This window comes from Crocodylus porosus, unplaced genomic scaffold (assembly GCF_001723895.1).
Source record: "Crocodylus porosus isolate Cpor-Errol unplaced genomic scaffold, CroPor_comp1, whole genome shotgun sequence".
NCBI lineage: Eukaryota > Metazoa > Chordata > Crocodylia > Crocodylidae > Crocodylus > Crocodylus porosus.
In genome coordinates, this window is record NW_017728916.1 from 9,617,431 (window position 1) to 9,643,957 (window position 26,527).

Consider the following 26,527-nt stretch of genomic DNA (forward strand, 5'->3'; position numbering starts at 1 on the left):
GACTTGATGATCTGCTCAGGTCCCTTCTGACCCTACTAACTATGGAACTATGAAGATATACCTTTGTGGTTATTACAGTCACTTCTCTCTCCTTTCTTTTTATAGAGTTGGATGAAACGAGCATCCTTGAAATTTTGCGGAACAGTTTATTCCTTCCAACAGAGTAGCAGTACCTCACATAATCTTTGCAGTGAGTCTTTGCTTGCATGTTTCTAATTTTCAACAAGTAAAGAGTCAGATCTTGAAGTTTTGTTATTGGGAATCTTTTTGATTCTTTTAGTGTAGGTTTGGCATCTAGCCAAGTCATGGATCTCAGGTGTCTCCATAACGTTCTTCTGACGTTACCAGCAAAGAAGGTGTTGGTAACTGATAAGCCTTGACCGGCACAGAGCTCAAGAACTCTCTGACCATTGTTCATACACCCAATGCTGTGCCTACCCAGAATCGCAGCCAGATCTCAGCACTGGACCTAAGTCTTGCATTGAAATCTCCGAGTACTAGGATAGATTCCTTCCATGCAATCCTGCTGATTTGTTCTTTCAGCTGTTGCTAGAAGCTGTCCTCATCACTAGCCTGCATACGCTGATGAGGTTGATGAATCCCTTCTGTAGCCTAACTCAAAGTGGCATGGTACATATGGACACTGCAGTCAGAACTTCACACAATGACATCAGTTCATTTCTGATGGCAAAACTTATACTATGCTCTCTCCTTACTCCTTTAGGTGTGCCATGCCAGTAAATGGTGTAGTCCTGCTCTTTTATGAAGCCTGTATCTGAGAGCCGAGTTTTCAGAAGAGCTGCAATATCAATTCTGAAATGTGCGGTGTCATTACTCAGCACAGCTGTTTTCCTCAGATCTGAATCCAGATCAGTGTCATATCCGGGGGTCAAAGTCTGCATATTGCAGCAAGCAGTTCTGTTTATAAAATCCATTGAGCCAGGATGTAAGTAGTGAGGCAAGGCTTCTTTGACCCACCTTTTCTAGGGTCACCCTCATGTAAGGCAAGCAGGCCATCCCTAAACAGGCCTTTTTGGAAATCTTTGTAGCTGCCTCAGGGCCCTTATACTGAGCATCCTTGGATGCTTGCAACCATCTTGCCAAGACCTTCAGCCCATGCGCCTAGGCAGAGTTTTGGAGAAGTGGAGGCTGCCTTAGGCCCGTCACCCCCTCTTTAGACCACTGAGCCAAAATCCAAAGGCCAGAACAAGTCTAGTGACAAAGAGGTTGTAGCTTCTGCCAGAGAGCAACCTGAACAGAACTGCTAACTGTCTGTTGCTTCAGCGTGAGCACTTTTTCTGTTGGAGTGAAGTCCCTTAGCCTTTCTTCAACCAAGAAGCATCCACAAGGCAGTGGAGGACACAGTTTAATGTCATCCCCAGAACGTGTCTTGTGCCGCTGACCTAAATTATATCAGGCTTCAAAAGGGGCAGGTAAGTAGCCATCTGGGATAGTCATATGCAGCAGGCAGCTGTCATAGCACCTCACCAGCCTCTGAGGTCAGCTTTGGGAAACATTACCTTGAATTAAGCTGTGCAGAAAGGACCATCTGCTGGTGTAACTTAGACGGGTAACTTATCCCTGATTTTTCCTGATTCAGTTCTACACCTGATTCAGTTCTACACTATTCAAATGAGTTATGCAACAAACAGTCCCACACTAGTGTGTCTGCTCCATTTCTGTGCCAGTTTCAAGATTACTTTCACTGGTGTAAATGTGGTGTTTGTCTAGGCTGGAAGCCTGCAGTTCAGTCCCGATAGTTTCAGTCAAAATGGTGGCTGTTGCACCAGTCCTCTGTTACATTGATTTCTTATGCTGCTTGCGGCTCCGCTTCTCTGCTCAGGTTGCTGTTTAACTTGCTTTGTTCTTGCTCCTCTGAGTCAGCAGCTCCCCCACATCAAATTCCAAGCCAGGTAGCTCCCACTAGAAGGGTGCTGGCACAGCATGTTCAGACTTTTATTTTTATAACTTTTACCGAACTGACGTAGTAAATCCTGTCAGAGTTTGGCATCGCTGAAACAGTTCACCAGAACTGCTTCATCTCCAGGCCACCTGTCTCTGCACAAGCTCTTACACTGTTTTTTTAAAAGACAAGTTGAAATGGTGTATTTATGTGACCTGTGAAGTAATACAGTAAACCTATTGCCTGGATTTTACCTCTGTCTCCAAAATTAATTGTCACCTCTCTCCAGATAAGGATTAACTCCAGACCCCTCAAACCAGTGTTTCTCGTAGATGCAAGATTTATAACTGGAGGGTTGTTTAGAGCTCTACGGTCAGTGCAGTGTGGATCATGTGTTACATCCATCTTCAGTGTGATATGGTGGCATAGCTAGAAAAGCAACAGCATTATTCTTCCTATTTCTTAATAAGTGACTGAATGACAGCTCTGCCATGAAAACCTCTTCCCCACAGTTCAGGCCTTGGGCACTTTGCTGAGTTGTGCATGAGGACAAGGGGGAGAGGTTCATACATATGATGATTCAGGCTGTAATAAGGGGTCAGAAAAGTCACTTAATAGGATGAAAGGCTTGAGAAATGGCAGGTAAAAAAGCAGAAGTATAACACAAGCTCTCCTTAGGCCTGAGCAAACATTTTGGATTATTCAGCGCTTTTCCTTTCCTTCTTTATTAATGGGATATTACCAGAGAAGATGTTAGGCACAGTATTGAAAAGTGCAACAGGTCTTAGGGAAGTTTAAGAATACAGAACTTAAAGGCACCTCTGAATGTTGAAATGCTTGGGGGTCGTGTACAGTTATATGGGAAAAGCTGACTGCAAAGTGTGCCGAATGGAGCCTCCAAGCAAGGTGACTAGATCCAATAAAGCAGTGCTTTGAGCCCAGTATTAAAAGGTGAAGATAGGATTGCTTTGAAATTCCTCATAGCAGTGTTCTTTGGTGCTCTTTTCTATGAAGAATCTTATTTCAAGGCTCTAGGTCTCCATAAATGATCAGCGACTGAACTTCTGCAGCTCTAGTAAGGTGACCAAGGGGAGGCAGAGGTTATTGTTTTATAGAAGGTGATTTAAACTGGACTTTCAGTGTAGTTTTTAATGCTGATGGCTGTCTGCACTAGGCAGCTGCAGATAGCATTTTTAAGATTGTCTTTACTCCCATGGACAAGCTGAAGGTCCCTGTATTCTGTGAAGGGTAGCTAAATGATTAGTTTTTTCCAGACAAAAGGAAGCCAGGTATTTTTGATGCTGGGTGGTGAATGTGCTCCACTGCCCCTCACATTGAGCACTGAAGTAAAGATACATAAAACACCTATTTGTTATGCATCTTTGCCTTCCAGACCTCCTTAATTTCAGTGTCATAGGAAGTACTGGACAAGTAAGTAACTGGTTACTTTGGTGTCCTGTATTGGTGACCTATCCCAGCCACATCAGATGTGCTTTTCCTAGTTACAGATCAGTGTGGGGATCAGTCTTTTTGGCAAGTGCACCACAGATTAGCCTTGAAGCCTCCCCATGTGCCACTCTGATCCCCTGCTCAATCTGCTGCTCTCTTCTGCTCCCAGCCTACTCTGCTTTCTGTTTCTTGCCTTCTGCTCCCTGCCCTGTTTGCCACTGTGCTGCCTGCCCCATCCCTGATCTGTCTCGTGCCACAAACCAGGGCTGGCTGTGCTGTGGGTTGGCCACTCTTGTTTTCGTCTATGGCTTCTAATTAAAAGTCTCCTGTTGCAGAAGCTGGTTGTACACCAGAGGCCTGATTTTGCTCATCTTGGGTCTCTGGCATTTTTGGGGGTGGTGCAGTTCCCACGGTGAGAATAAAGCCTAAAAAAATTGTGAGCACTGTTGGCTGTGGGTAAAATGCAGCGCTCTGGCTTAGATCCTACATAGCTGTAGGGAAGAGCTGGCACATTCTCGAGGTGAAGCACAGGCATGCCCAGCCAGGGACCATGAAGAAGACTTCACTGTCACTCCCACCACCCAGCTACTACATTAGTGTAGGTGCTAGAGCAAAGGCTGCAGCGCCTTCTCATTGCTTACATGAGTCTATGAGCATGGGATTGGGGTATTGGCAGCAGGAAATCTGCATGAATCAGCAATTCTTCCATAGCTCAGTCCTGTCACAGCCTCCTTTTTTGGCTGGTTTAAAGCAGGGGCATGCCTGCATAGGTGTTCTCTGCCCTGACTTCCCATGCAGCCCCAATTCACCCTGAGTCTTTACCTGGCCAAGTGCCCAGCTGGTGCATTTCACTTTCCTGGTAGAATATTTCCTCTTTCAAAAGGGAGATCAGCACCAAAACATGGAAGCTTTCACTGTATGTGTTGAAAGGACTCTGGTTTTTCTCTCTGGCCATAGCTCTGTATCAGCTTGCCTGCATTCTGCTCTTGTGAAATGACTGTTCAGCTACAATCAGGCATTGGCAAAAGTATTTAGGGCGCAGTTCAGTTCCTGTGGCACCTTGCCAGCGACAGTAAAGAATGTTGAAAGACCATATCGATGTAATAATCAACCCACATAAGTGCTGGGAGGTTAATTGGAAAGTCTCCACAACCATCGGACTGCATGAAATTGTGGTGTGCACTATTTACACTAATGCTTTGTAAATGTTCAGTGCTGTACAAGTCCCTTTTAAACCACTGTTCATGTGGCTTTAAAGTTCAGCCTCCCTAACACAATTGTTTGCATGAAAAAGTAATGTTAGGGAAGTCTTTGATGCCCTATTATGGCTGGAGAGGAGGGAGAAGTCAGTTGTATGTGAATGCTGTTGAGTCAGGTGTTAAGACATCACTTTGCACAGCCAGTCTACTACATTGGAAATAAAAGCACTATATAAATTGCTGACTGGCCAATTAAAACCACAATGCCTCCTGCAGACCAGCTGATCAGAAAGCACAGTTAACTTCACTGGCAAATTGCTGCAGCCAGTCCAGGGGGTTTTATTCACTCAGCTGATTCAGATGCAGATGTTGGGAGAGCCGAGTAAGAGGAAAAGAGGGAATGTTGGGCTTTCCATCTCTATTGTGACATTGGTGCATTTAGTTTTAGAGAAAAACAAATATCAAAGAGAATGACAAGTGTAACAGCTGTACCTAGAGGCAGCTCCATTGTGCTCAGCATTTGACAGATGTGAAGAGATGGGCCCTGATCTGAGAGGTTAACCATCTAAATATATAGGAGAAAGGAAGTCTCAAGTATTAACCATTTTAATGGATTGTCAACCTAGGCATTACATTACACAGAGGGAATCCATAGCAGAACAGAGGCCTGGACTTACGGCCTCGTCCTGGGTGTAACCATACAGCATTGCCCACTAATGGTGCGAGATAATGACAGTGTCCATGGCAGCTGGTTCAAGATAACAGGAAGTTGCTAGCATGTTAGTAAGAATAGAAGGCTTTTTTTTTTTTTTTTTTTTTTTTTGTAGTTTTAGGGCAAACCAATCCACTTTGGAAATGCATCCCTTGGCAAAATGAGTTTAGCCCTTAGTAATGAAACCCTTCCTATTAATCAACCCGAGAGAGGTTTGTGTTTTTTTACCTCACGTACAGGTCTGAAAGTCCTCCAGAACTGTCACCAGGCCTCCCTGCCATGGAGAAGTGTTCCTCACACTCTAACAGAAGGGGGTGGTGATTACTGCAAATCTCTCCCCCCACCTTTGTGAGGCTTTTATTGTGTGTGATGTAGAGGATTTCGTGCCTGAGAGCTTCCAATAAAGTCAGAGCAATGTCCAGCAACACCCAAGGAAGGTATTTTCCTACCTGTATTAACTGCATCTTGGGATGTTCAAATTCTGCTCGTGGAGAAAGTGACATGCTTCACACATTTGCAGCGTTTGCATGTGAGGTGTGACAAGCCGCCAGGGTGAAGTTCAGAGTCATATATTTGTACTGTGTGTTGCAGAGGGAGCACCAGGTATTTTCCATGTTTCTTGGGAGAATTTAGATGGTTAATACTAACAGGTGCTTTGTATTGTCGTGGCACATACAAGCCTCTGGCATAGACTGGTAGGTGCTGTACTGGCACCGAACAAAGAGGCAGTCCCTGCCCCAACGAGCCTGCAGTCTAGGCAAGTTGCACTGCTGACACTGCCTTTATTTTCAGGTGTCCTGGTGGGTGTCATCCTTCGCTACGGAATCCATGTTCCCAGTGACGTTAACAATGTGACCCTAAGTTGCCAAGTGCAGACCAGCCCAGCCACGCTGTTAGTGAATGTCAGTGGGAAGTATTATGAGTATACCCTGAAAGGCGAGATCAGTCCCCAGGAGCTCAATAATGTCCAGGATAATGAAATGCTGAGAAAGGTAAGCTGTCTGGCATCTGCAATCTGTGCATGGCCTGACTCTTGTCAGAAGGTCAGAGACAGTTTGGGCCAAATCCTGCACCATTTTGAATCAGTAAGTATTTTGCTTTTAACTTCAGTGGGGGCAGGGTCCAGGTAAAATGTAATTCGGAACATTTAATGTATTGAAATTACAGGAACTAATTTGAATTTGTACTTTTTGCAACAAATGATTGTATTTCCATGTTAGATTCTTGTCTGTTCACAAAGCTTTTGGGCTGAAATGTCTCTTACTACATATAAAGTTGACTGTTGCTTCTACTTTTTTGTCTCTCAAAAACCAATTCCACCTTTGGCTTTTTTTCAACAGGTGACATTTGACCCTGAAGTATTTTTCAATATCTTGCTCCCTCCAATTATATTTTATGCAGGATACAGCTTAAAAAGGGTAAGTGTTCATTTTAAAGTTCCCAGCATTTTAGAGTGTTGGTTCTTAGAGTACAGCAACACAGTGCCAAGGTCAGCAGACCACATTTACAGTATGTGATACCATATTCTGTTGTAATTATCTCTAGAATAACCACTGCACAGTATCAGAACCTAGTGTAGTGCATACAGAAGGGAATTTTGTTAGCTTTAAACTCTCTAGTGTTTCAGCCTACAGACTTCCCTAAAGCACAGCGAGTACAAAGGATCAGTTACTGGAAATCCCATGCAGAAGGATGAAGGCCTGGAATGGAAACTCATAGCCAGCTTAGGCTCCTGTGTGTGTTTGCATATTGTGTGTGGGTATGGAGTTAATGTGGCATGTTATCAAGGGCTGTGAAAAGCAGAGGCAGGGGAACTGGGGCTTTAGTGTGACTGATCGCTGAGGGAGAACATAAGCTTCCTCAGGAATTCCCCTGGAGGCAGCTGTTAGAAACTGTTTACAAGTCCTTAAGTAAAATTAGGTCATGCGCAGCCTTTTAGACATGGGCCACAGGCTGTTCACTGAACAGCCAAGCCTCAGAAATGCTGATATGTGATGAAGGAAAATGAGCCCGTTTGGGCCATGTCCTTTCTGTATTGCACATCAGTTCCCCAGTACTCAGCAAGAGCAAGCTAGTAAAGCCACCTGGTAAAAGCAAGACATTTTGTCCATTAGCAGCAAGTAGCACTGCAGTAGCATCTGTGGCGCAGTTATGGATCACTGTTTACCTAGCACACAGTAGTCTTTGTTCCAGAGATCTTAGATGAAATACCAACATTGCATTGATTCATATACCCTGGCACATGTACTCACTTGAAAATAAAGCAACAAGACTACTGTAATGCTGTGTGTGCTTTCTCTTCTAGAGGCATTTCTTCAGAAACCTGGGGTCAATCCTAGCATATGCCTTTCTTGGAACTGCAATATCCTGTCTTATGATAGGGTGAGTATTGGAAGCCTGTTTTCTTTTGCAGTATGGTAAACAGCATTGGCTTAAAATGGAGTGAAATAGAAGCTGGGACTCCCATTCTAGAAATAGAACCTGAACCGGAGTTCTAATCCCAGCTCTGACAAGTCACTCAGCCCCATCGTTTCATGGAATAGGAATATTTATTTCCCTACCTTTAAACAGTGGGTGAGGATCAATGTGTGTCTTGACTTGGTGTCTTTTCATAAGTGTAGTGAGTTTAATTTTATATATATAATTATAATTGTGTATGTAAATGTAGATCTCTCTCTCTGTCTCGCACACACGCACTTTAAACTTCTCCATAGTGTCATAAGTCTTGTGATACCAGGTACTACTTTAAGCCATAATGTGTAGGATTGTGAAAAAATTGATAAATAAAATAACCAGCAGAGTAGTCTGACAAATAAAATGCAGCTTAAAAATACAACCCTGAATTGTAATAGTGTCTACACTTGACTTGGCTGGGTTTCTACAAGTAGAGCTTTAGTATTAACTGTACAGAAACTTCATGGGGAATAAAGGCTTGAAAAGTTTTTAAGGAGCAGTACAGAATGCTACTGTGCTGTGATCTGTTCTTCTGGTACTTGAATGTGACTAGACTGGAGAAACTTGTTACAAGAAGATGTAACTTTAAAAACAAAATCATTTAGGTTTTCCCAGCTTTTTTCTTTCTTTTTTAACTTTCTTTGCCTGAAAGCTCTGTGGAAGTGTGCCTTTTCTGGAGTGGAGGCAGTTGTCTCCCTCCACTTCCTTACTACAAAGGAAGACGGTTGTAGTAAACAGTAAATTTTCTCTTTTCAGAAGCCAGTCACCTAACATCTTCCCAGGTCCACCCTGTATGCTGTGCCTGATCTAACCTGTGATTAGCAGATCAATGCTCTTTAGCTAGTAGGTTGCAATAGGAGAATAAGTAGCAACAGCCAGTACAGTTTTACATTTAAAAATGCCAGTCGGAAGCAAGACAGTAGGGGAGTTTCATAGTTTATAGTTTCTAGGGTCAGAAGGGACCTGAGCAGATCATCGAGTCTGACCCCCTGCCATGGCAGGAAAGAGCACTGGGGTCAAACGACCCCAGCAAGGTGTTCATCTAACCTCCTCTTAAAGCCCCCCAGGGTAGGAGCCAGCACCACTTCTCTTGGAAGTCGGTTCCAGATCCTAGCCGCCCTGACTGTGAAGTCGCGCCTCCTGATGTCTAGCCTGAATCTACCCTCTGCCAGCTTGTGACTGTTATTCCTGGTCACTCCAGGCAGTGCTTAGGGGAACAGGGACTTCCCCAGTACCTGCTGGTCACCTCTGACTACTTTGTAACAGGCCACTAGATCCCCCCTCAGCCTTCTCTTGTGGAGGCTGAACAGGTTCAGGTCCCATAGCCTCTCCTCGTAGGGCCTGTCATGCTGCCCCCGATCATGTGAGTGGCCTCCTCTGGACCCTCTCCATATTGTCCACATCCCTCTTGAAGTGCGTCGCCCAGAACTGGACGCAGTACTCCAGCTGCAGCCTAACCAGTGCTGCATAGAGGGGGAGGATCACCTCCTTGGACCTGCTCGAGATGCATCTGTGGATGCAGGACAAGGTGCAGTTGGCCTTCCTGACCGTGTCCCCATGCTGCCAGCCCATGTTCATCTTGGCATCAATGATGACTCCAGGATCCTTTTCTGCCTCTGTACTGACGAGAAGGGAGTTCCCAAACCTGTAGGTATGGTGCTGGTTGTTCCTCCCCAGGTGCATCACTTTGCACTTGTCCATGTTGAATCCCATCCTATTCTCATCCGCCCGCTCCTGTAACCTGTCTAGGACTGATTGTAGCCTATTCCTCCCTTCTAGCATGCCCACATCCCCCCACATCTTAGTGTCATCAGCAAATTTCAACAGGGTGCTATTTACCCCCTTGTCCAAGTTGCTGATGAAGATGCTGAACAGTGCGGGCCCAAGGACCAAGCCCTGGGGGACCCCACTGCCCACATCCCTCCAGGTCAAACATGACCCGTCCACCACCACTCTCTGGGTGTGGCCCTCCAGCCAGTTGGCGACCCATCTGACTGTGTGGGTATCGACATCACAGTCCCCCAGTTTCTTAATGAGAACGGGGTGAGAGACAGTGTCAAAAGCCTCCCGAAAGTCCAGGAAGACTATGTCCACTGCTACCCCTGCATCTAAGGATTTAGTGATCTGGTCATAGAAGGCCACCAGAGTTATTATGATGTGTTATATCGGTGAACACAGCTTAGGTTTGCCCTCATATTTTGCTGGTTATGCCATGCTGTGATTCTGTTTAGAATTATTCATTTGTGCAGGTAGAGGGAGCAAATTCTTATTCCACGAAGTAAAATGTCATAATTGTGTAGGATGCTTTCTAGAGGAGAATGTTGTAGATCAGGGGTTGGCAACCCATGGCATGCATGCCAAAGCATGGCATATGAGACCATTTTGCTCAGCACACTACAGGTGGCCCAGGTTCTGGACATTTGCTACTGGCCACAGAGTCCGGGCTGCTTGCAGCAGGTGGCAGGGAGGCTGCAAGCCCTGCTACAAGCAGCCTGGGCTCTGTGGCAGGCAGGAGCTGCCAAGAGCCTGGGCTGGCTGTGGCAGGCAGCTGAGAGGCTGGAAACAGCTGCACCATGCTCTGTAGCCCTGGCTGGGGTCCATGACAGTGGTGGTTGCACACATACCTCAGGGCGCAAGGCTGGGCAGGGGTCTGGAGCAGTACAACCCTGGCCTTTCCCCTGCCCCAAGGTGTGTGTGCCGCTGCCACAGAACCAGTGCCAGGGCTCTGGAGCCTGGTGCAGCTGTTTGCAGCCTCCTGGCTGCCTGCCACAGCTGGCCTGGGCTCTGAGAAGCTGCATCAGGCAGCCGGGAGGCTGCAAACAGCTGAAGCCCCAGCACCGGCTCTGTGGCAGTAATGGCTACACGTGCACCTTGGGGCACATGGCAGGGCAAGGGCTGGGGCAACACAGTCCGGGTTGCTCCCCTGCCATCTGCCCAGTGGCCTGCATGCACTCATTGTCAGCAATGAGGATGAGGCCCCTGGTGGCTCCCCTGTCACACCAAGTTGAGGCATGGGCCAAGGTTAGGGTGTTTTTGACACTGGCCAAAAATGTTGCTGACCTGTGTTGTAGATTAAATCAACCTCAGCCTTCTTCTTGACTTGTCTCAGGTAAGGGTGGGGCTGATTTAAAAGCCGGGGAACAACTGTGATGTTGTCAGAAATAAAAATAAAAACAAATCTTGTGAAATTGCTGAGCTGTGGGACACAAGAAGGTCTCTGCTGTGTTTTACTAACTGTTCAACATATAGTCTATCAGCTGCATTTTTAAGCACTTTTATGCCTAGGGGAGTTCACGTATTAAATCCATTTTGCTCCCAGCTGGATTTACTGTACTGGGCATTCACTTCATGGAATCTGACAGTACTGAGCAGTTCCCAGGTTTGACTTCTTGTCTAAAGCCTCAAGTCAAGCTGCTGGTCAAATGCTGTGGATTTTGTGTAATATAAAAATTGAACAGAAGACTGGATATTTAGGTAACTACACGAGTTAAACTTGCAACTTAAGGGAATTTGATTCTTTCAAATACTGCTTGCATGTATTTCCAGTAGACAGTTGCTTCTGCTTATTCGACAGCTCCATCATGTACGGCTGCGTAGCCCTGATGAAAGCCACTGAACAGCTTGGAGGGGATTTTTACTTTACTGATTGTCTCTTATTTGGTGCCATCGTATCAGCCACCGACCCAGGTATCTTGGAGTGTTGCTATTTTTCTCATGTGTTACTGATATACTGTTATAGTTCTCTGGACTACCCTTCCCTCCAGCTTTCAAAGGATAGTGCAGAGCATCCTACAGTGCTGGGGTAGTTCACAGCTTTGGGTGCCATAGCAGTGCAGTACAGTAGGGGAGTCTGTGGCCAGGGAGCTGAGGTTGAGGCAGGCTAGCCAGGTGCATGGTTCGGGGGAGTGTGTTTCGTGGCCCTGGGGATCAGTAGCTGGAGCTCACATGGCCCACACTAGTGCAACCCATAGGAGGTGTGGCTCCCAGCTGCTTAGAAATTGGACAGTGCTGAATTAGTATCTGAAAAATCAGGCTCCCTCCAAAGCTGAGCATTTGCAGTGGAGTCATTGGGAATCTTTTGTTGCCTTTAATGAGCGTTTGGGGAGATGACAATGAATGGTGGATCCAGCGCCCTTGGCAAACAGTGTGCTGTGTGAAGTTGGGGTGTTTTCAGCGTGCATCTGACAACACATCTTTCCTCAAACTGACGTGGGTGTGTGTGAAACTGGCTTTAACTGCTGTAAGGACACTGGTGATTGCAAATCAGAAGCACTATGCAAAAGTGCATGGCGGGAGCAAGTGAGCAAACAGGACAGTTATAAGGCAACTCACCAGGGGAGGAGGAGGGAGGTAAAAGGAAAATGAGCAGGATCTGGTTGCCAGCCCCTGGAAGGTGAGTGCAGTAACCAGACATCCTACCAGCTCCATGACACTCAGTCCTGACTGGCTCCAGATCCACTGAGTATTCAGCGTTCACCTAAGATCTCCAGCATCATAAACACTCCTGGGTGAATTGGGGAAGTCCTCTTTAGCATTTACTTAATGTATGTACGTACTTGTATATACAGCTATGAATAAGCAGCCCAGTATTGCTAATACCCTAATACAAGTATTACATGACATAAACAAAGAACACAGTAAAAAATAGATACCATTAGTGGCTCTTTACAGAAAACAAAGGGAAGAGCCACCATGGCTTGTCTCTCACTGTACTAGCTACATCACTCCCTTGTGTGCTGTTCGCTGCAGAAGCAGGCTTGCCCAGTTGTGCCAGCCTCATAGGCCATCTAGGTTGTGTGGTCCTTTGGCCTTGATCATCTTATCCATCCATTATGTCCCTCATTAAAGAAATAAAATTAAAAATAAATGGTTGTCTCATTTTGTAATAATGCTTCAAAACATTTTGCAGTAGAGCAACTACATTTTTCGGATTGTTGTTCTACATATTGTAGTAGTTTTAATTTAGTTTTGATTTAATGTTAAATCCACAGTCATCTGGACAGCCGCTCATCAGTAAAATATTTTGAGAGTGAACTTCAACTTTCCCAGCTTCTCCCCATGCATTTTATGGTGTCTGTTTGTTTAGACTGTTCATACGTCTAGGGAAGGACTTTCTTCCATGTTGTGTGAGCAAGCTGCTGGTGCTTAACAACTTTTGGCCCCCATTCAGGAAAGCCTCCAAATAAGCTTATGTCTCTGACTTACATGAGACTAACACATGTCCAGAAAGTTAAGGATCTGCATGAGAGAGTTCTTGAATTAGGAATGCTTTTTCAAGCTACATAAAGCATCGTGTAATCTTTTGTTGATCTGTAGATTTTCTGTGCATGTGTAAAATAGGTTAAACCTCCTTAAATGTGCTCACTTGAGTTCCTTGCCTTGTATCTGATGGGTATTTTAAAAGGACTTTTGGGGTAGCCACATTATAGTGGTCCCATTATAGTGGTCCAAGCATCTGTGGGCAATGCCTTGGTGTGACGTTGCCTGACACAAGTAAGGATTCCTGTGTACATTATATCAGACATCCTTACTGATCCCATGAGGGTGATGCTAAAAGTTGCTGCATGTTCATTATCTCCTTGGAGTTTTAGTACTGTAGAAACAGTAGGTACAATTCAGCTCTCTGGGACACTGCAGTAAATCCAAAGCATCTGAAAGTGGGATTTGGTCCAGTGATATCTTTCTCAGCCAGCCCTACAATTCTAACACAGCAGCACTGACACTTGCTTTGATTCATATCCATATCAATAGGCACTTGGGGACAAAGTCAGGCCTTCTCCATGACAGCATCAGAAGTGAAAATCAATCTGCAGAGGGACAGCTGTTTGTTTTACTTGAGAGAAGCAAATCTTCAGTCTCTTTGTCCTGCCCCCCGCCTTTTAAATCTGCTTAGCAGCAAGGGAAAGACTATCAAAGTTTGCCTGTAGAGCAGTGGTTTTCAACGTTTTCTTCTTTGTGGACCCCCAAAACATTTTGAATGGAGATACAGACCCCTTTGAATTGTAAGCGTGGGTATTCACACCCTTTTGATTGATCATAGGCATCTTTCTTGGAGCCCTTAGACACAGTGTTCTGCAGGCCATCGGTTGAAAACCACTGCTGTAAAGCGTAACATCACTGCTCATCTACATTTACTGAGCTACTGCCATCATAGGCCTGCTGACGTGGATATGGCATCAGAGCCACCCAGTTGAAATGTCTGTGGTAGTAGAAGGGTTCTTTTTTGTCAGTGTAACTACACTACCTTTCTGAACAACCACCAGCAGAAGCCCTCTTTGTTAGCAGGGCTGGAATCAGATGGAAAGTTTTGCTAGCGTAGCTATGTTGGGTAGGGTGTGATCTTTACAGATCTTTGGCTGGCTTAGGTGTGCCAGCAGAACTTTGTAATGCAGACTAGACATACATGCCAATATGTTAAGGGAAGCAGAAGCCTAAAAGGGGTGGTTTTATTTTAATAGGAAAAAAAAGTAATGTCACCCTCTTAAATGTTTCTCTATTTTTCTATTTGTCAGTGACTGTTCTTGCCATATTCCATGAACTTCAGGTTGATGTTGAGCTGTATGCCCTTCTCTTTGGCGAAAGTGTCCTCAATGATGCCGTTGCCATAGTGCTGTCTTCGTAAGTGTGTTCTGTTCTTTTTTTAATTGTTTTGTATGTTACATGTTAGACATTAATAACCATCTGGTCTTGCATCCGAGAAAATGGGAATAGCAATATTTGCAATAATCATAGTTCAGTATTAATCGTCACAATAAAGTCATCTGTTTTAATCACCCTCTAGTTAGCCACACAATGAAAGACTGCTGTTGGGAATTGAAAGCAGTACTGAGGCCATAATTACAGCTGTTAGTGAATTTTTTTTGCCTGTTAACACCCACCTGGATTGTGAAAAAGGAACATGTCTGCTCTTTTGCTATGGGATCCTACTACTGCTGCTACTCATGGATAAAATCACTGCCACTCGCTTCTTTACCCACACACTTGCCTTTCTTTTGGTGGAAATAGTTGATATTGCCACTTGATATCTTGCATGGAAGACCCAGTGCCAGAAATGTGGTGCCTCCTCAAAGCCAGGGAATGCTTTCAAGCTTGTGCATCTGTAGTGTACTGTTGTTGTATTTGTCACTGTAGAAGCTTGTTTGGCAATATATATTTGTCCTGATGGAGACTTACTTGTATTTAAGATTAACAAAGAAAATGAATATTTTCTGAACTACTGGAAACCCCAGGTCAGTCATTGCACAGATTGCCAGTGAAACGCAAGGTCCTTTCTACATGCTGTGCAAGCTAGTAAACAGCACCTGGCGACCTACTATATCAGGGCAACAGAGAGCTCCAGCAGCCCAAGGAGGGAATTCCTACCTGTAGCTCTCGCTAGGAGAACATTGTCTTTAAGTGCTGTTGGAATGATCTCTGGGCTCAGCTGTGGTCTGAATGCCAGTCGTGACAAATTCAGGGTGCTGGCTGATGTCACGTGTTCTTGGAGCTTTGTGGTTACTTATTCTCTATCATTTTGCTTGCGGTAGGGCAGTGGGGGACAGGATTGTCACTGCAATGATCTTCAGGGCCCATTGTTGGCTTTTTGAGGACATTTTCAAGGGCTTTGGTAGCCATCCTTCACTGAAGGAGGCACTAATACTTTCGGTTAGTGGTGAGCATAGATCTTAATTGGTTTGCCCCATTCGAGAGGGGCAAGAGGCCACTTTTTCAAATGGTGACTCTAATATTTCCTGTATTGTGCATGATGAGGCCAAATTTGCTTGGCAGTGGCTGGGGCAAGCAATGTAGTCTAATGAGGAGGCAGGACTTCTCTTTCCCAGCTAACACCATGTTAATTGATCTTAATGGAGGTATGCACCAGCAGCTACTCTCAGCATTCAGTGGTGGGTGTACTTGCTGGGTTGATTTACCAGTTCACTGTGCTGACCATGACGCTGCCTTTTGGATTGTGATGTAGAAGGCTAATTTTGGTGCCGTGTTGCAGTGGCGCAATGCCATAAGGGTGGTTTGTTCTGCTAAGAGAGGGGGCGTGTTTTATACTAATTGTTAGGACTCTTGTGTCATCTGTGAGCCAAGGCAGTGATCTTGCTTGATCCAGGGGGAAGTAGGTGGTAGCAGACAAGAGGTAACAGTGCTGTTATATTAGCTCATCAGTGCCTTAGCTGTGTATTTGGGTGGCCTGTTCTCCAAGAGCTCGTCTCCATCAGAACTTGTATCACAAGTCAAGGCAGACTCCAGAACACGCAGAGGCTAGAGGGAAGAGGTAGAGAACCCCTGCAGCCTCAGGCATTGAAGGTGTCAGAAAGAGGGAGTTTAGGAGTTGTTGGGAGTTAGGTTGCTTTGGTGGCTATCTGAGAAGGGAAGACTCTAGTCACTGTGGGTGAAATGGAGATTGACCAGAAAAGTGGCATGATTTTCACTGCTCAGGCCTAGCCTGAAGATAGGATCCTAAATATTGGTCAGGTGAGTGTGCAAGTCCAGCAGCTGCCAGGGAGAAATGTCTAGTTTATGTTGGTCTTAAGATCAAGTACTGGTGAGTGACAGGTTTTTTGTCATGGCTGAGGTTGCTGAGGACAAGAAATCTGGGAGACTTGAGTACTGTGCTGGGCAGCTGCTCAGGGATTTCCTTGGAAGTCAACAGGGTTTCCATCTGTGCGTTATCAGAAATTCAAGGGGACTGGGGTTGTGTGGGCACTAAGATTGATGGTGACAGCCCAGAGGTCACAAGCTTGAGACCATAGCAGAGGCACTCATGGCATGGCCCTGTCAGATCCTAGTGAACCACAAATTCTTCTAAACACTGTCACGAGGATACAAAAAGGGAAGGAAGGAAACCAAGGCTCCTCTTGTCTTTGGGTTCACAGCTGGCATAGCTGTACTTGACTAGATAAGATAAGGTGGGGTTCAGTACTGACAAGTGCAGGGTACTGCACCTGGGGAGGAACAACCGGCACCATACCTACAGGCTGGGGAACTCCCTTCTCGGCAGCACAGAGGCAGAAAAGGATCTTGGAGTCATTATAGACTCCAAGATGAACGTGGGCCGGCAGTGTGGGGACGCTGTCAGGAAGTCTAACCGCACCTTGTCATGCATCCACAGCTGCATCTCGAGCAGGTCCAGGGAGGTGATCCTCCCCCTCTATGCGGCACTGGTCAGGCTGCAGCTGGAGTACTGCGTCCAGTTGTAGGCGCCGCACTTCAGGAGGGATGTGGACAACATGGAGACGGTCCAGAGGAGGCCGCTTGCATGCTCAGGGGGCAGCATGGCAGGCCCTACTAGGAGAGGCTATGGGACCTGAACCTGTTTAGCCTCCACAAGAGGCTATAACCATCTATAAACTGGCCAAGGGAAACCAGCAGACTATGGGAGAGTCCATGTTCCCCCGAGCACTACTGGGAGTAACAAGGAATAACGGCCATAAGTTGACAGAGAGTAGATTCAGGCTAGATATCAGGAGGCGCTACTTCACAGTCAGGGCAGCTAGGATCTGGAACCAACTTCCCAGGGAAGTGGTGCTGGCTCCTACCCTGGGGGTCTTCAAAAGGAGGCTAGATAGACACCTTGCCAGGGTCGTTTGACCCCAGTACTCTTTCCTGCCCATGGCAGGGGGTCAGACTTGATGGTCTGCTCAGGTCCCTTCCGACCCTGCTAACTATGAAACTATGACTATTTTGGCTTCTGGCACCTTCAATGTGTGATGCTGGAGGCGGTTACTTCACCTTTTCCCTCTAGCCTCTGGTATGTTCTGGAGCCTGCCTTGACTTGTGACACGAGTTCTGGTGGAGGCCGACTGTGGAACGGTGTGGTTGGAGGTGGATTTGAGCTCAGTGAGGCAGGCATGGCAGGTACTTCATCCCTAGTGATATAGTGGGGGAGCTGATGTTACTGATTGTCAATTTTCTTTTTGGCAGTAGACTTCAGGCTGCCATTTCCTTCTCTTCCTGCTGTTGACTGATGTCACTGACTGAGTACCTAGCTTTGGTTAGGGTGCTGTGGGAAGAGTGGGTTGTGGCATGAACTGGGAGAGGCATTTTTCCCTTCTGACTTGCCTTCAGCAAGGAGCACTTCACATGCATTCACGCCGAATGCTATGGGGGAGTGGGAGGAGAGTGTGAGATGGGTAGGTGGTAGGAGGAGTGGGTGGCCCTCAAAGTGGAACTGGCCTTTTAAGCTGTTTGGATTCTGTGAAAGGGAGAAAGGGAAGAAGAAAAACCAAAAACTTCACCCTCTACTTCCTGACAAGGTTGTAGAGGTACTTTTACAGCTCTTGGCTGGGCTGATGGCCAGGCACCAAGTTTCAGTGAAGAGGAACTGAATCACAGAATTAAGTAGTACTCCATTGGGTGCATGTAACGATAAAGTTTTAACATCTGTATGCAAGTAGAATAAAGTCACAAAGTCATTTTACTGAGGCCAGTTTCACAAAGGTTGTGAAACTAAATAAAAGCAGTTGTGGGCTAAATCATCTGGGGGAATTTAGATGAATAACTGGAAACCCTTTACGAACATTTTACAAGGAATTTAAAAGACCACTAAGAGAGACAGCAATACTGGGTAGGAAAAAAGAAGCTGGCGTAGACAAGAAGTGCAAACAGTTTTAAAATTTACAAGCCAAGAAAGAGCAAATGGGGGTAATAGATTTAAATTAGAAGCTACAGAGAAGAAAAGAGAAATCTGTGGCTAGCAGTATTGAGGACAATAATGACTTGAGTGTATTAGGAGCCAGAGGGCTCCTAACAATGAGATTGAACCAATGCTAGATGGAAGTGGTGGTATTATCAGTAGTGCAAGATAAAGTTTTTTTTTTTCCCTTTTGGAGGAAAAAAGCACATAATGTTTTCATCTTGTACAATAGAGTCTGGTCCAGTAAAAACAAAAGGGTGTTAGAGTATAAAAGATGCACCTTCTTAAAGGAACAGACCCAGATAATTTGCAACCAGGTGTTTTAAAAGAGTTGGCTGAGAAGAACTCGAGCTGTGTCAATACAGCCTGGAACACGGGAATGCAGAGGGTGGAGGAAAGTTCATGTTGGCCATATCTAAACCATGAATTTACTGTGCCCAACCCTTAGACAAGTTAGGCTCTGTGCTCAACTACCAGCCTAGAAGCAGTGTAGCTGTGCACCCACGCAGACCCGAAGGTGATTAGCCCTGCTGAGAAACTATGCTAATTAATTCTATTCTGTTTCTAGTCTGATAGGTTGTGCAGGGAGCCACGCAGCATGTTGGAAGGCACTAGTGCTGGGCACAGGAAGTTTGTCAGCTGGACATGGCGGTCGTGTCAGTATTTTAAAAGCTGTTTATAATCCATCAGCGTGATGTCTTCCCTGTGCAAAATACTGAAACAGTTTGTTAATTGAGAATTGAAGGAGATGCAGTTGATGCCAGTCAGTATGGGCTTTTGATCTTACCAACTTGATATTTCTTGTTGATGAGATTACAAGTTGTAAATCAACTAGGAATCAACCACAGTCCAATGAATCCTTGTTCAAAAAGCTGCATTGCACTAGATGGATATCTAAACATGGGGTTTTGCACATCATCAGGGAAAGCAAGTTTCACAGATAGGAAGTCTTCTTGGAAACCGCAGACAGACAAAGTGAACATCTGGGCCCTATCTGTAAATTCACCCTGGCTGTTCCTAGTTGTCTTGATGATCTTCAGAGAAATGGGGTCCCTAAAGAAGCCAGGTCATATAGGACCCTTTGAATTCCTCTCCCCGCTCCCCTCCAAAAAAGCAAATGGGAAACCAACCCAGCTCAGACCACAGACCTAGGGTAGGAACTAAGAACATTTTAGAAAATAGGTGGTCTGTGGCATTCTGGGGCAGCCCCACATAGAGAAGGGCATATTTCAGCAGAATATGGAAGTGGAGATCAGAATCCTTATGGAAATGCCTCCACCTCTTTGCCAGCTGCACACATTAAATGGCATAAGTCATGTCAGACCCTGGTAGTAGAGGTGCGTCTGAACGTACCGCTCATAATAAGAGTCCCATGCGGTGCTTCAAACCGGTGCTGCCCCTGCTGAGAATTCAAATGCAGTTGAAACAGTTTTAGAAGATCATGTGGAAGCCGTCCCCTTTTTCTCTTTTATTCCATGCCTATCCTTTCAGGAGTGTCATCTGTAGCAGCCACAGCAACAGTCATTAAACTGACTTGCAAATCCAGAAAGTTTCCTTTCCTTTCCTTCCAAACTGAGGTGTGTTTGTTTTCCCTTCCAGTTCGATCGTAGCGTACCAGCCAGCAGGTGACAACAGCCACACATTTGACGTCATGGCAATGCTTAAGTCGATCGGGATCTTCCTTGGGATATTCAGTGGATCCTTTGCAATGGGAGCAGCTACTGGAGTAGTCACTGCTTTAATATCTTTCCATTGGTGTTCCTGCAAGCTTACTTGGTGTCATGTTGTGTTAAACTGTTTTGCTCAAATCCAAGCTTTCGTGGCTTCTGAAAGGAAGGCAGTAAAACGGTTTGTTTAAGGGTGGACCAGATAGTACTGCTATGGGGTATAACCTAGCTTGATATCCTTGTACCGTACTGTTCTTTTCTTTATCACAGTGCTTTATCATTAGGGGTATAGACCGCTGCAATTTTATTTGATGAGAATTTTGGATACTAACAATTGTCCACAGAATGCAGCATGGCTTCCTTGAGCCTGCACTTTTATAAAGCTTTATTATTTGGAATTAAATTTAATGGGATTACTGTTGTGAGCAATGCAAGCAGAATTTGGCCCCTCTTCTGTGCCATAAATGCTGGTGAAACCGAATATGCCATCATAGTGCTAGGTGTCCTTGTACTGTTACACACAGTCTGGTGTTTTTAATATAAGGTCCTTAACAATCTGCAACGTCACCAAGTTCACGAAACTCCGTGAGTTCCCGTTGCTGGAAACAGGGTTGTTTTTCTTGATGTCTTGGAGCACGTTTCTGCTGGCTGAAGCATGTGGTTTTACAGGTGGGATATGGCTTATATCCTACAAGGGGAGCATGAGGTGGGGGTGCTGGGATTCATAAAGCTGACTTTAGCCTGTGACATTTGAGAATCAGGGAGCCATAAAGCAGCGCTAATGTATTCATTGGAACCTGTAATCTCACTTTGTATGATTTTTATACTCTAGCACAAAAATATATTTATTAAGTATTTTGTGATTATTGAATAAAACCAACCAGCTGTCACCACGTAGCTTTGTTACCCATTTGTGTGTTAAGGTCCTAACATAATACTCTGCTCTTCAGGTGTGGTAGCAGTACTGTTCTGTGGGATCACACAAGCCCACTACACGTATAACAACTTGTCTACTGAGTCCCAGCATAGAACTAAACAGGTAAGAACTATTCGTACACATTTACATGAATTTTCCCTTCTCCTTTGCCAGAACTCCTTGTGTTTTCTAGAAGTGGCTTTCGCAGAGAATCACTTCTGTGAAACCACTGATATTTTATAGGCACTATAGCACATTTGTCTTATCGCAAGATAAATAACTGTGTATTTTTTTGTTTTTAGTTGTTTGAGCTTCTGAATTTCTTGGCAGAAAACTTCATCTTCTCCTACATGGGACTCGCGTTGTTCACCTTCCAGAATCACGTCTTTAACGCCACTTTTGTAGTAGGGGCTTTTGTATCCTTTAGTCTGATTTAAAAAGCACCAAGGAAAACAGACACGCAGTTATTCTATAGGCTAGATAAAATATGGGTTTTCTCAGTCCCTTTTTTTAAAGCTTTCAGAGCATGAGGATTTTTCCTTTGTGTTTCTTTCTAGGTTGACCGTTTTTTAAAATGTGACTCTCTGATTCTGGCAAGTTTTTGTGTCTTTTTGCTTTATCCCATTTCAAGGGGTGTTATAACCACCTCATTGTGGAACTCTGCACTGAACTGTGACTGTGTGGCTGAAGACCTCGCTGCTGTCACATGTGAATGTGGTATTGTAGAAAACGGTAGTGTTTTTTTTTTTTCAACTGGAACTTCCTGATATAAACAACCCAATTTATAACCTGTTCTCATACTGTTCAGGATCCAAGTGTTCTTATATAGTCATACCCCCCAAAAATTGTTCTGAAATAAGCATCAGTATGCCTGAGACCAGGCTTACAAGTTGGCCAGTACTGACTCAGCCTGGGTGGTTTCCATTTACACAGACACAAAGAACCAGTATTTCTACAAATGAGGGTTGCAAGGAGTTTTAATTTGAATTGGGGAGAAACCTTGGCAGTCTTGCAAAATGCCTTTCACAGTTTACCTGAATTGATACACAGGTAAATGTTTTTTTGATACATGAGTAAAATGGCATTCATGTTTTTTTTCCCCCTTCTCTTTGTCAATGCTTGAGAATAGATTTTTATGGTGTAAATTTGGGCCAGCTTAAGAAGGAAGCATTCCTTAATGTGTGTGCAACTGTAGCTAGCCATCTTCCTGGGAAGAGCTGCTAACATTTACCCTCTGTCCATGTTACTTAATTTGGGTAGAAGAAACAAGATTGGAACAAATATCCAGCACATGATGATGTTTGCTGGTATGTTTTCTTCATCCCTGTCTGTCATATCCCTGAAGTGTGATAAGCAGACCTTGTGTGGAACAGTCTGAAACAGTTGTCCTCCAACTTGGAACTTAATTATTGTGCACATGATTAAAAGGACCTTGTACTGGCTAGTCAGATGTTCGTTAGTAGCTTGTTAATTCTGGTAAAGTTCTTAGTTTAGAGAGAGATCTCTGCAGCACACAATAAAGAGTGGTGTAGCACTAAAGAAATGAGGAAGGAGGTTCCCAGCTCTGCATAGCCTTGCCATTGTCTTGAGCATAATACTTTACTACTCCTGTCTTCTGCATTTTTAAATGAGGATTGTAATGACAATCTCTCAGGAGAGTTTTGAGTTTTTAGGCCACTTTGAGATCCTCAGAACGAAGATGCTCCAGGAAGGCAAAGGTTTGCTGGAAGTTAGCTGGGCAGCAGTGGCCTAACGTCTGAGAAGATTGTAGAATGCCAGGAGCACGCATTGTGATTTCTAGGTTAACTAGGCTGTATGTGGGGAATGTAGCTGCTGCAAGTAGGACACTGGGAGCCAACATAGCTGCAAATTGCATGAGACTGGGGGAGTTAGACCTCATTTGCTTTTCTACTCAGGGTTGCGAGGAGCCATGGCCTTTGCCTTGGCTATTCGAGACACCGCTACCTACGCTAGACAGATGATGTTCAGCACAACGCTTCTCATAGTGTTCTTCACTGTCTGGGTTTTTGGTGGTGGCACCACAGCCATGTTATCATGCCTGAATATTAGGTGAGTGTGACCTTTGTGTCCCTATTCCTAGAATTCAATTATCTCCTTAGATTTGATCGAGTGGGGTGTCATTTCATCTGCACTGTCAGTCTGTATGCTTTGTCCCATTCCAGGAGCAGCTCTCTGAAGTCTAAGGGCTGCACCTTGAAACGGAAACTGTTTTTAATTGCCTTATTCTATTATGTCAATCTGATGTCTCTTTCCATGGAGACAGTTTCTTTCAGCTGATTAGCTAAAGTCTCCTGGCTGAGGCTGAGCCCTGAGTGCTCTGTAAGCTTCAGGCCTGCAGGGGCAGTGAGTGCCATGGCCTGTAAAGGTTTTTACTTTGGGAACAGGAGAAACCTGTGTGAATTCTTCCTTACCAGTGTCCCCCCATCACTCCTACAAATGGAAGATTGATACTTTTAAAAAGGGTACAAAACTGATCTTTACCTGTGTGGTAGTGCTGAAAGAAATACCAGCTTGTGATGTAGGTGCCTTTTTTCTTAATGCCATGCCTGTACATAGGTCATCTCTGTCATATGGCTTCTGTTTGGGAGCTTTGAATGCAGGGGTTTGATTCCTCACAGCAGGCCGCTGAACCAGAAGGGTGTCGGCATGCTGAGGAGCTGGTCTTTGGAGAGCTACCGTTCATTTTATTGCAAGCTTCTGAACACGTTGGGACAAGAAGAGATCAGAACTGAATAATGTCAGGGATCCTGTGTCTCTACAACCAGGCAAAACCCAGAGCAACTCTTGCCAGTTCTCTTGCATGTGGGGGACCTGGAGACAGCCATGGTCAACTAGTGGAGTGAATCCTCTTCACCACTGGGTGATTCTTTAGACATGGGCTCTGATAACTGGCACACGTTTAGTAGCAAAGTGGTAACGTTAGCTCTGGTGCAGGGCATTTCTGATTGTATACACAGACAGAGGCTGCTGCAGGAGCTGCGGCCTGTGTGGGAGAGGCCAAACTCCCAGCGAGCCTGGCCCAGCCCCTGCATGGTCAGAGCAGGAACCAAGCTCCTGCCAAGTAAATAAATGTATATTTACTTTTTCTATTTTGACATGTGATTTTTATGAAGTTTTTAACAGTATACTATGATTATTAAATTGTCTGGCCTCCAAACCCCTAACTTCACACAATTCTGAACATTTAAATTAATAAAAATTGATAAACTCAAAAGAAAAGCTTTAAAATAAACAGCAGTTTTTAGCCATTAAAATGATTAAAAAATAAAAATCGAATTCTGCCAAGTCTATGTATTTGTAACCCCTGAATGCATTCATCTTCCATTATGTAGCACTGCTACCACATCATGGCATGAGGGCAGACTGCATTTTTAATGCTTTTACAAATGAAGCAAGTATGCAGATCAGACCAGTTCCCCTCCCAACTCTGGTCCCAGTTCAGAAGAACATTTGAGCACATGGTGTATTTAAAAATTGTAGTGGGATTTAAACATGTGCTTTAAGTACTGTGCTGAGTAGGGGTGTCAAGGCACCTCCACTTTGATCTGTCATGATTGTTGCTGTTTCAGAGCTGGGGGTGTTATCTGACCAGAATGACACGCAAACGGACAGGGTTTGGGAGCATCTCATCTTGCATGTGACTGGAGCTAGATTGCAGCCCGTCCAAGTGGCAGAAGAAGGTGGTGAAAGAACTTGGCCTGCTCCAAAAGGGTGTCCTTGGAAGAGAGCTCCTCTGAAAGCCTTTTATCTTGTGTGTACATATAGGGTGGTTTGTGTGTGCACTAACCATTGATTTGTTTTCTCCTTAGAGTTGGAGTGGATGCAGATCAAGAAAACGTAGTAAGTATATGTTCCTTGGTAACTGGCTTTAAATTAGCCTGGCCTGAAAGATTGATTAAACCTTGTCCTCTGCTTTACCACAACAGTTAATGTTTCCCTTTTAATAAAGCACCTGCAGTGCACTGTTTTTCTCTCCTGATTGTCACACGCTAGTCTATTCTGTCTTCTGCACTTCAGGCTTCCTGTGTTGATTTATCTTGCAAAACAGGAAATAACAGCTTTAAAGCATAGACTTGAGTAGTGCACAGTCAGGTAGCCTGTGTAGCCAGTGTGCCTACACAGTAGTGTGTAACTTTTCTTGTGCGTGTGACACCTGCACATTTCAGCTCTCATCTTGTAGCTCCTCTGTGTGAGGAACTCCTGCCGTTCCAAAGGGGGCTTTGCTGTTGGAGACTCCAAGCCCTGTTTGCTGAGGCCAGGGTTCAGTAACTTACTGACCATGGGCCAGATGTGGCCCATGGGATGGTTGGATCCAGCTCATGGCCATGGTATTTCAGCAGCATTTGGTAGTTGGGCGGTATTGGCTTTGGGCACTCTTCCCTAGGACAAACTGCAGCAACGGCTGGGTAGTACCTGCCCATCCTCCCACCTCTGACCTGGGGTGGGTCATTCTGGCCCATAAAAAATTGCCTACCCTAGTGTTGGTTGTTATATTTCATTCTTGAAGATCAACTAGTCCTCACTAGGGAGAGCAGGCTGGGCTATACTCCAGAATAGCTGAGCCTGCATGGATGAGGATTAAGACAAAGAGTTTGGTCTCTGCTATGTGTGTGATTCTACAAAGAGAGAAATGGCACCTGTCAAGGTGGATGGGAATGAGAAGGCAGGCTGCAACTGCCCTGTTGCCCCCAGTGAAGTGTTTTGTGTTTGTTAAATTGTCCTAGGAGCAAGGGTTTGTGCGGGGAAGACAGTAGAAGGGAGTAGGTGGTGAGAAGGAGAAGAGTAGTCTCTAACCCACAGACACTCTGGCAGTTCATATGGTGCTGGCTGCTGAATCACGTTAAATGAAAGGCTGCTAGTACTGTGTTGCTTTGTAATCAGTTGCTGTAATCCAAGGGTGTTATGTAATTACAAAAAGGAGGGGACTGGTGGGGGTCTGTGATCATGAATTAAATGGCTAAGAAGAAGAAAAACACACCCTCTTCCTTCATTTGCATATGTAATTTGGAATGCCTTGATTTAATTCATGTTGATAGGGGCAGGACAGCACAGCGCTCTAACTTGTGACTCTATTACAGGGGGTCCCGGAGAACGAGAGGAGGAGTACGAAAGCAGAAAGTGCCTGGCTGTTTAGGATGTGGTACAACTTCGACCATAAGTATCCTTAATAGAGAGAGAACCATACAGAGCCAACACCAGTCCAGAAATGTAATCCAGTTAATTCTGAGCATAGCTTTCCGGTGGAGAGAAGAGCCAGGTTCCCTGTTCTATAATATTGCTGTTTATGCTTTACTTATAATGCCTGCACCTGGGAAAATTTCTCCAACTGTTCCCACCTGCAGTTAATTACAGGAGGAGCTCTGGTCTAAGCCAGGCACAGAAAAAGGTTGAAAATACAGAGTTACTCAAACTCCCATGTGTGATAATGTGACAGGAGTGTAGGAAGGCCACATGCTATTTTCTTACAGCCCTTCCCATGCCTGTTAAAACACTCTTAATTTCCTTTGTGCTTGTCTTGTTTTGTTTATACGTCACGTTGACTAAGCATATAAGTCATTAGCTGGACTCTGATGAAGGGTGCA

The 26,527-nt window shown here is 45.0% G+C and overlaps 1 protein-coding gene across 1 annotated transcript in view; it reads left to right on the forward strand.

Annotated features, from left to right (window-relative positions):
- Positions 1-3,902: 3,902 nt before the first annotated feature.
- Positions 3,903-26,527, forward strand: part of SLC9A6 (solute carrier family 9 member A6) — a 30,538-nt gene continuing 7,913 nt past the window's right edge. The window contains exons 1-14 of the mRNA XM_019536172.1: positions 3,903-3,950; positions 5,914-6,255; positions 6,604-6,681; positions 7,569-7,645; positions 11,292-11,404; positions 14,230-14,335; positions 19,941-20,082; positions 20,572-20,677; positions 20,959-21,047; positions 21,227-21,340; positions 22,120-22,231; positions 22,841-22,994; positions 24,755-24,785; positions 26,024-26,103. Of these exons, the coding sequence (XP_019391717.1) occupies positions 3,903-3,950; positions 5,914-6,255; positions 6,604-6,681; positions 7,569-7,645; positions 11,292-11,404; positions 14,230-14,335; positions 19,941-20,082; positions 20,572-20,677; positions 20,959-21,047; positions 21,227-21,340; positions 22,120-22,231; positions 22,841-22,994; positions 24,755-24,785; positions 26,024-26,103 (1,592 nt within the window). The remainder of the gene's footprint in view (positions 3,951-5,913; positions 6,256-6,603; positions 6,682-7,568; positions 7,646-11,291; positions 11,405-14,229; positions 14,336-19,940; positions 20,083-20,571; positions 20,678-20,958; positions 21,048-21,226; positions 21,341-22,119; positions 22,232-22,840; positions 22,995-24,754; positions 24,786-26,023; positions 26,104-26,527) is intronic.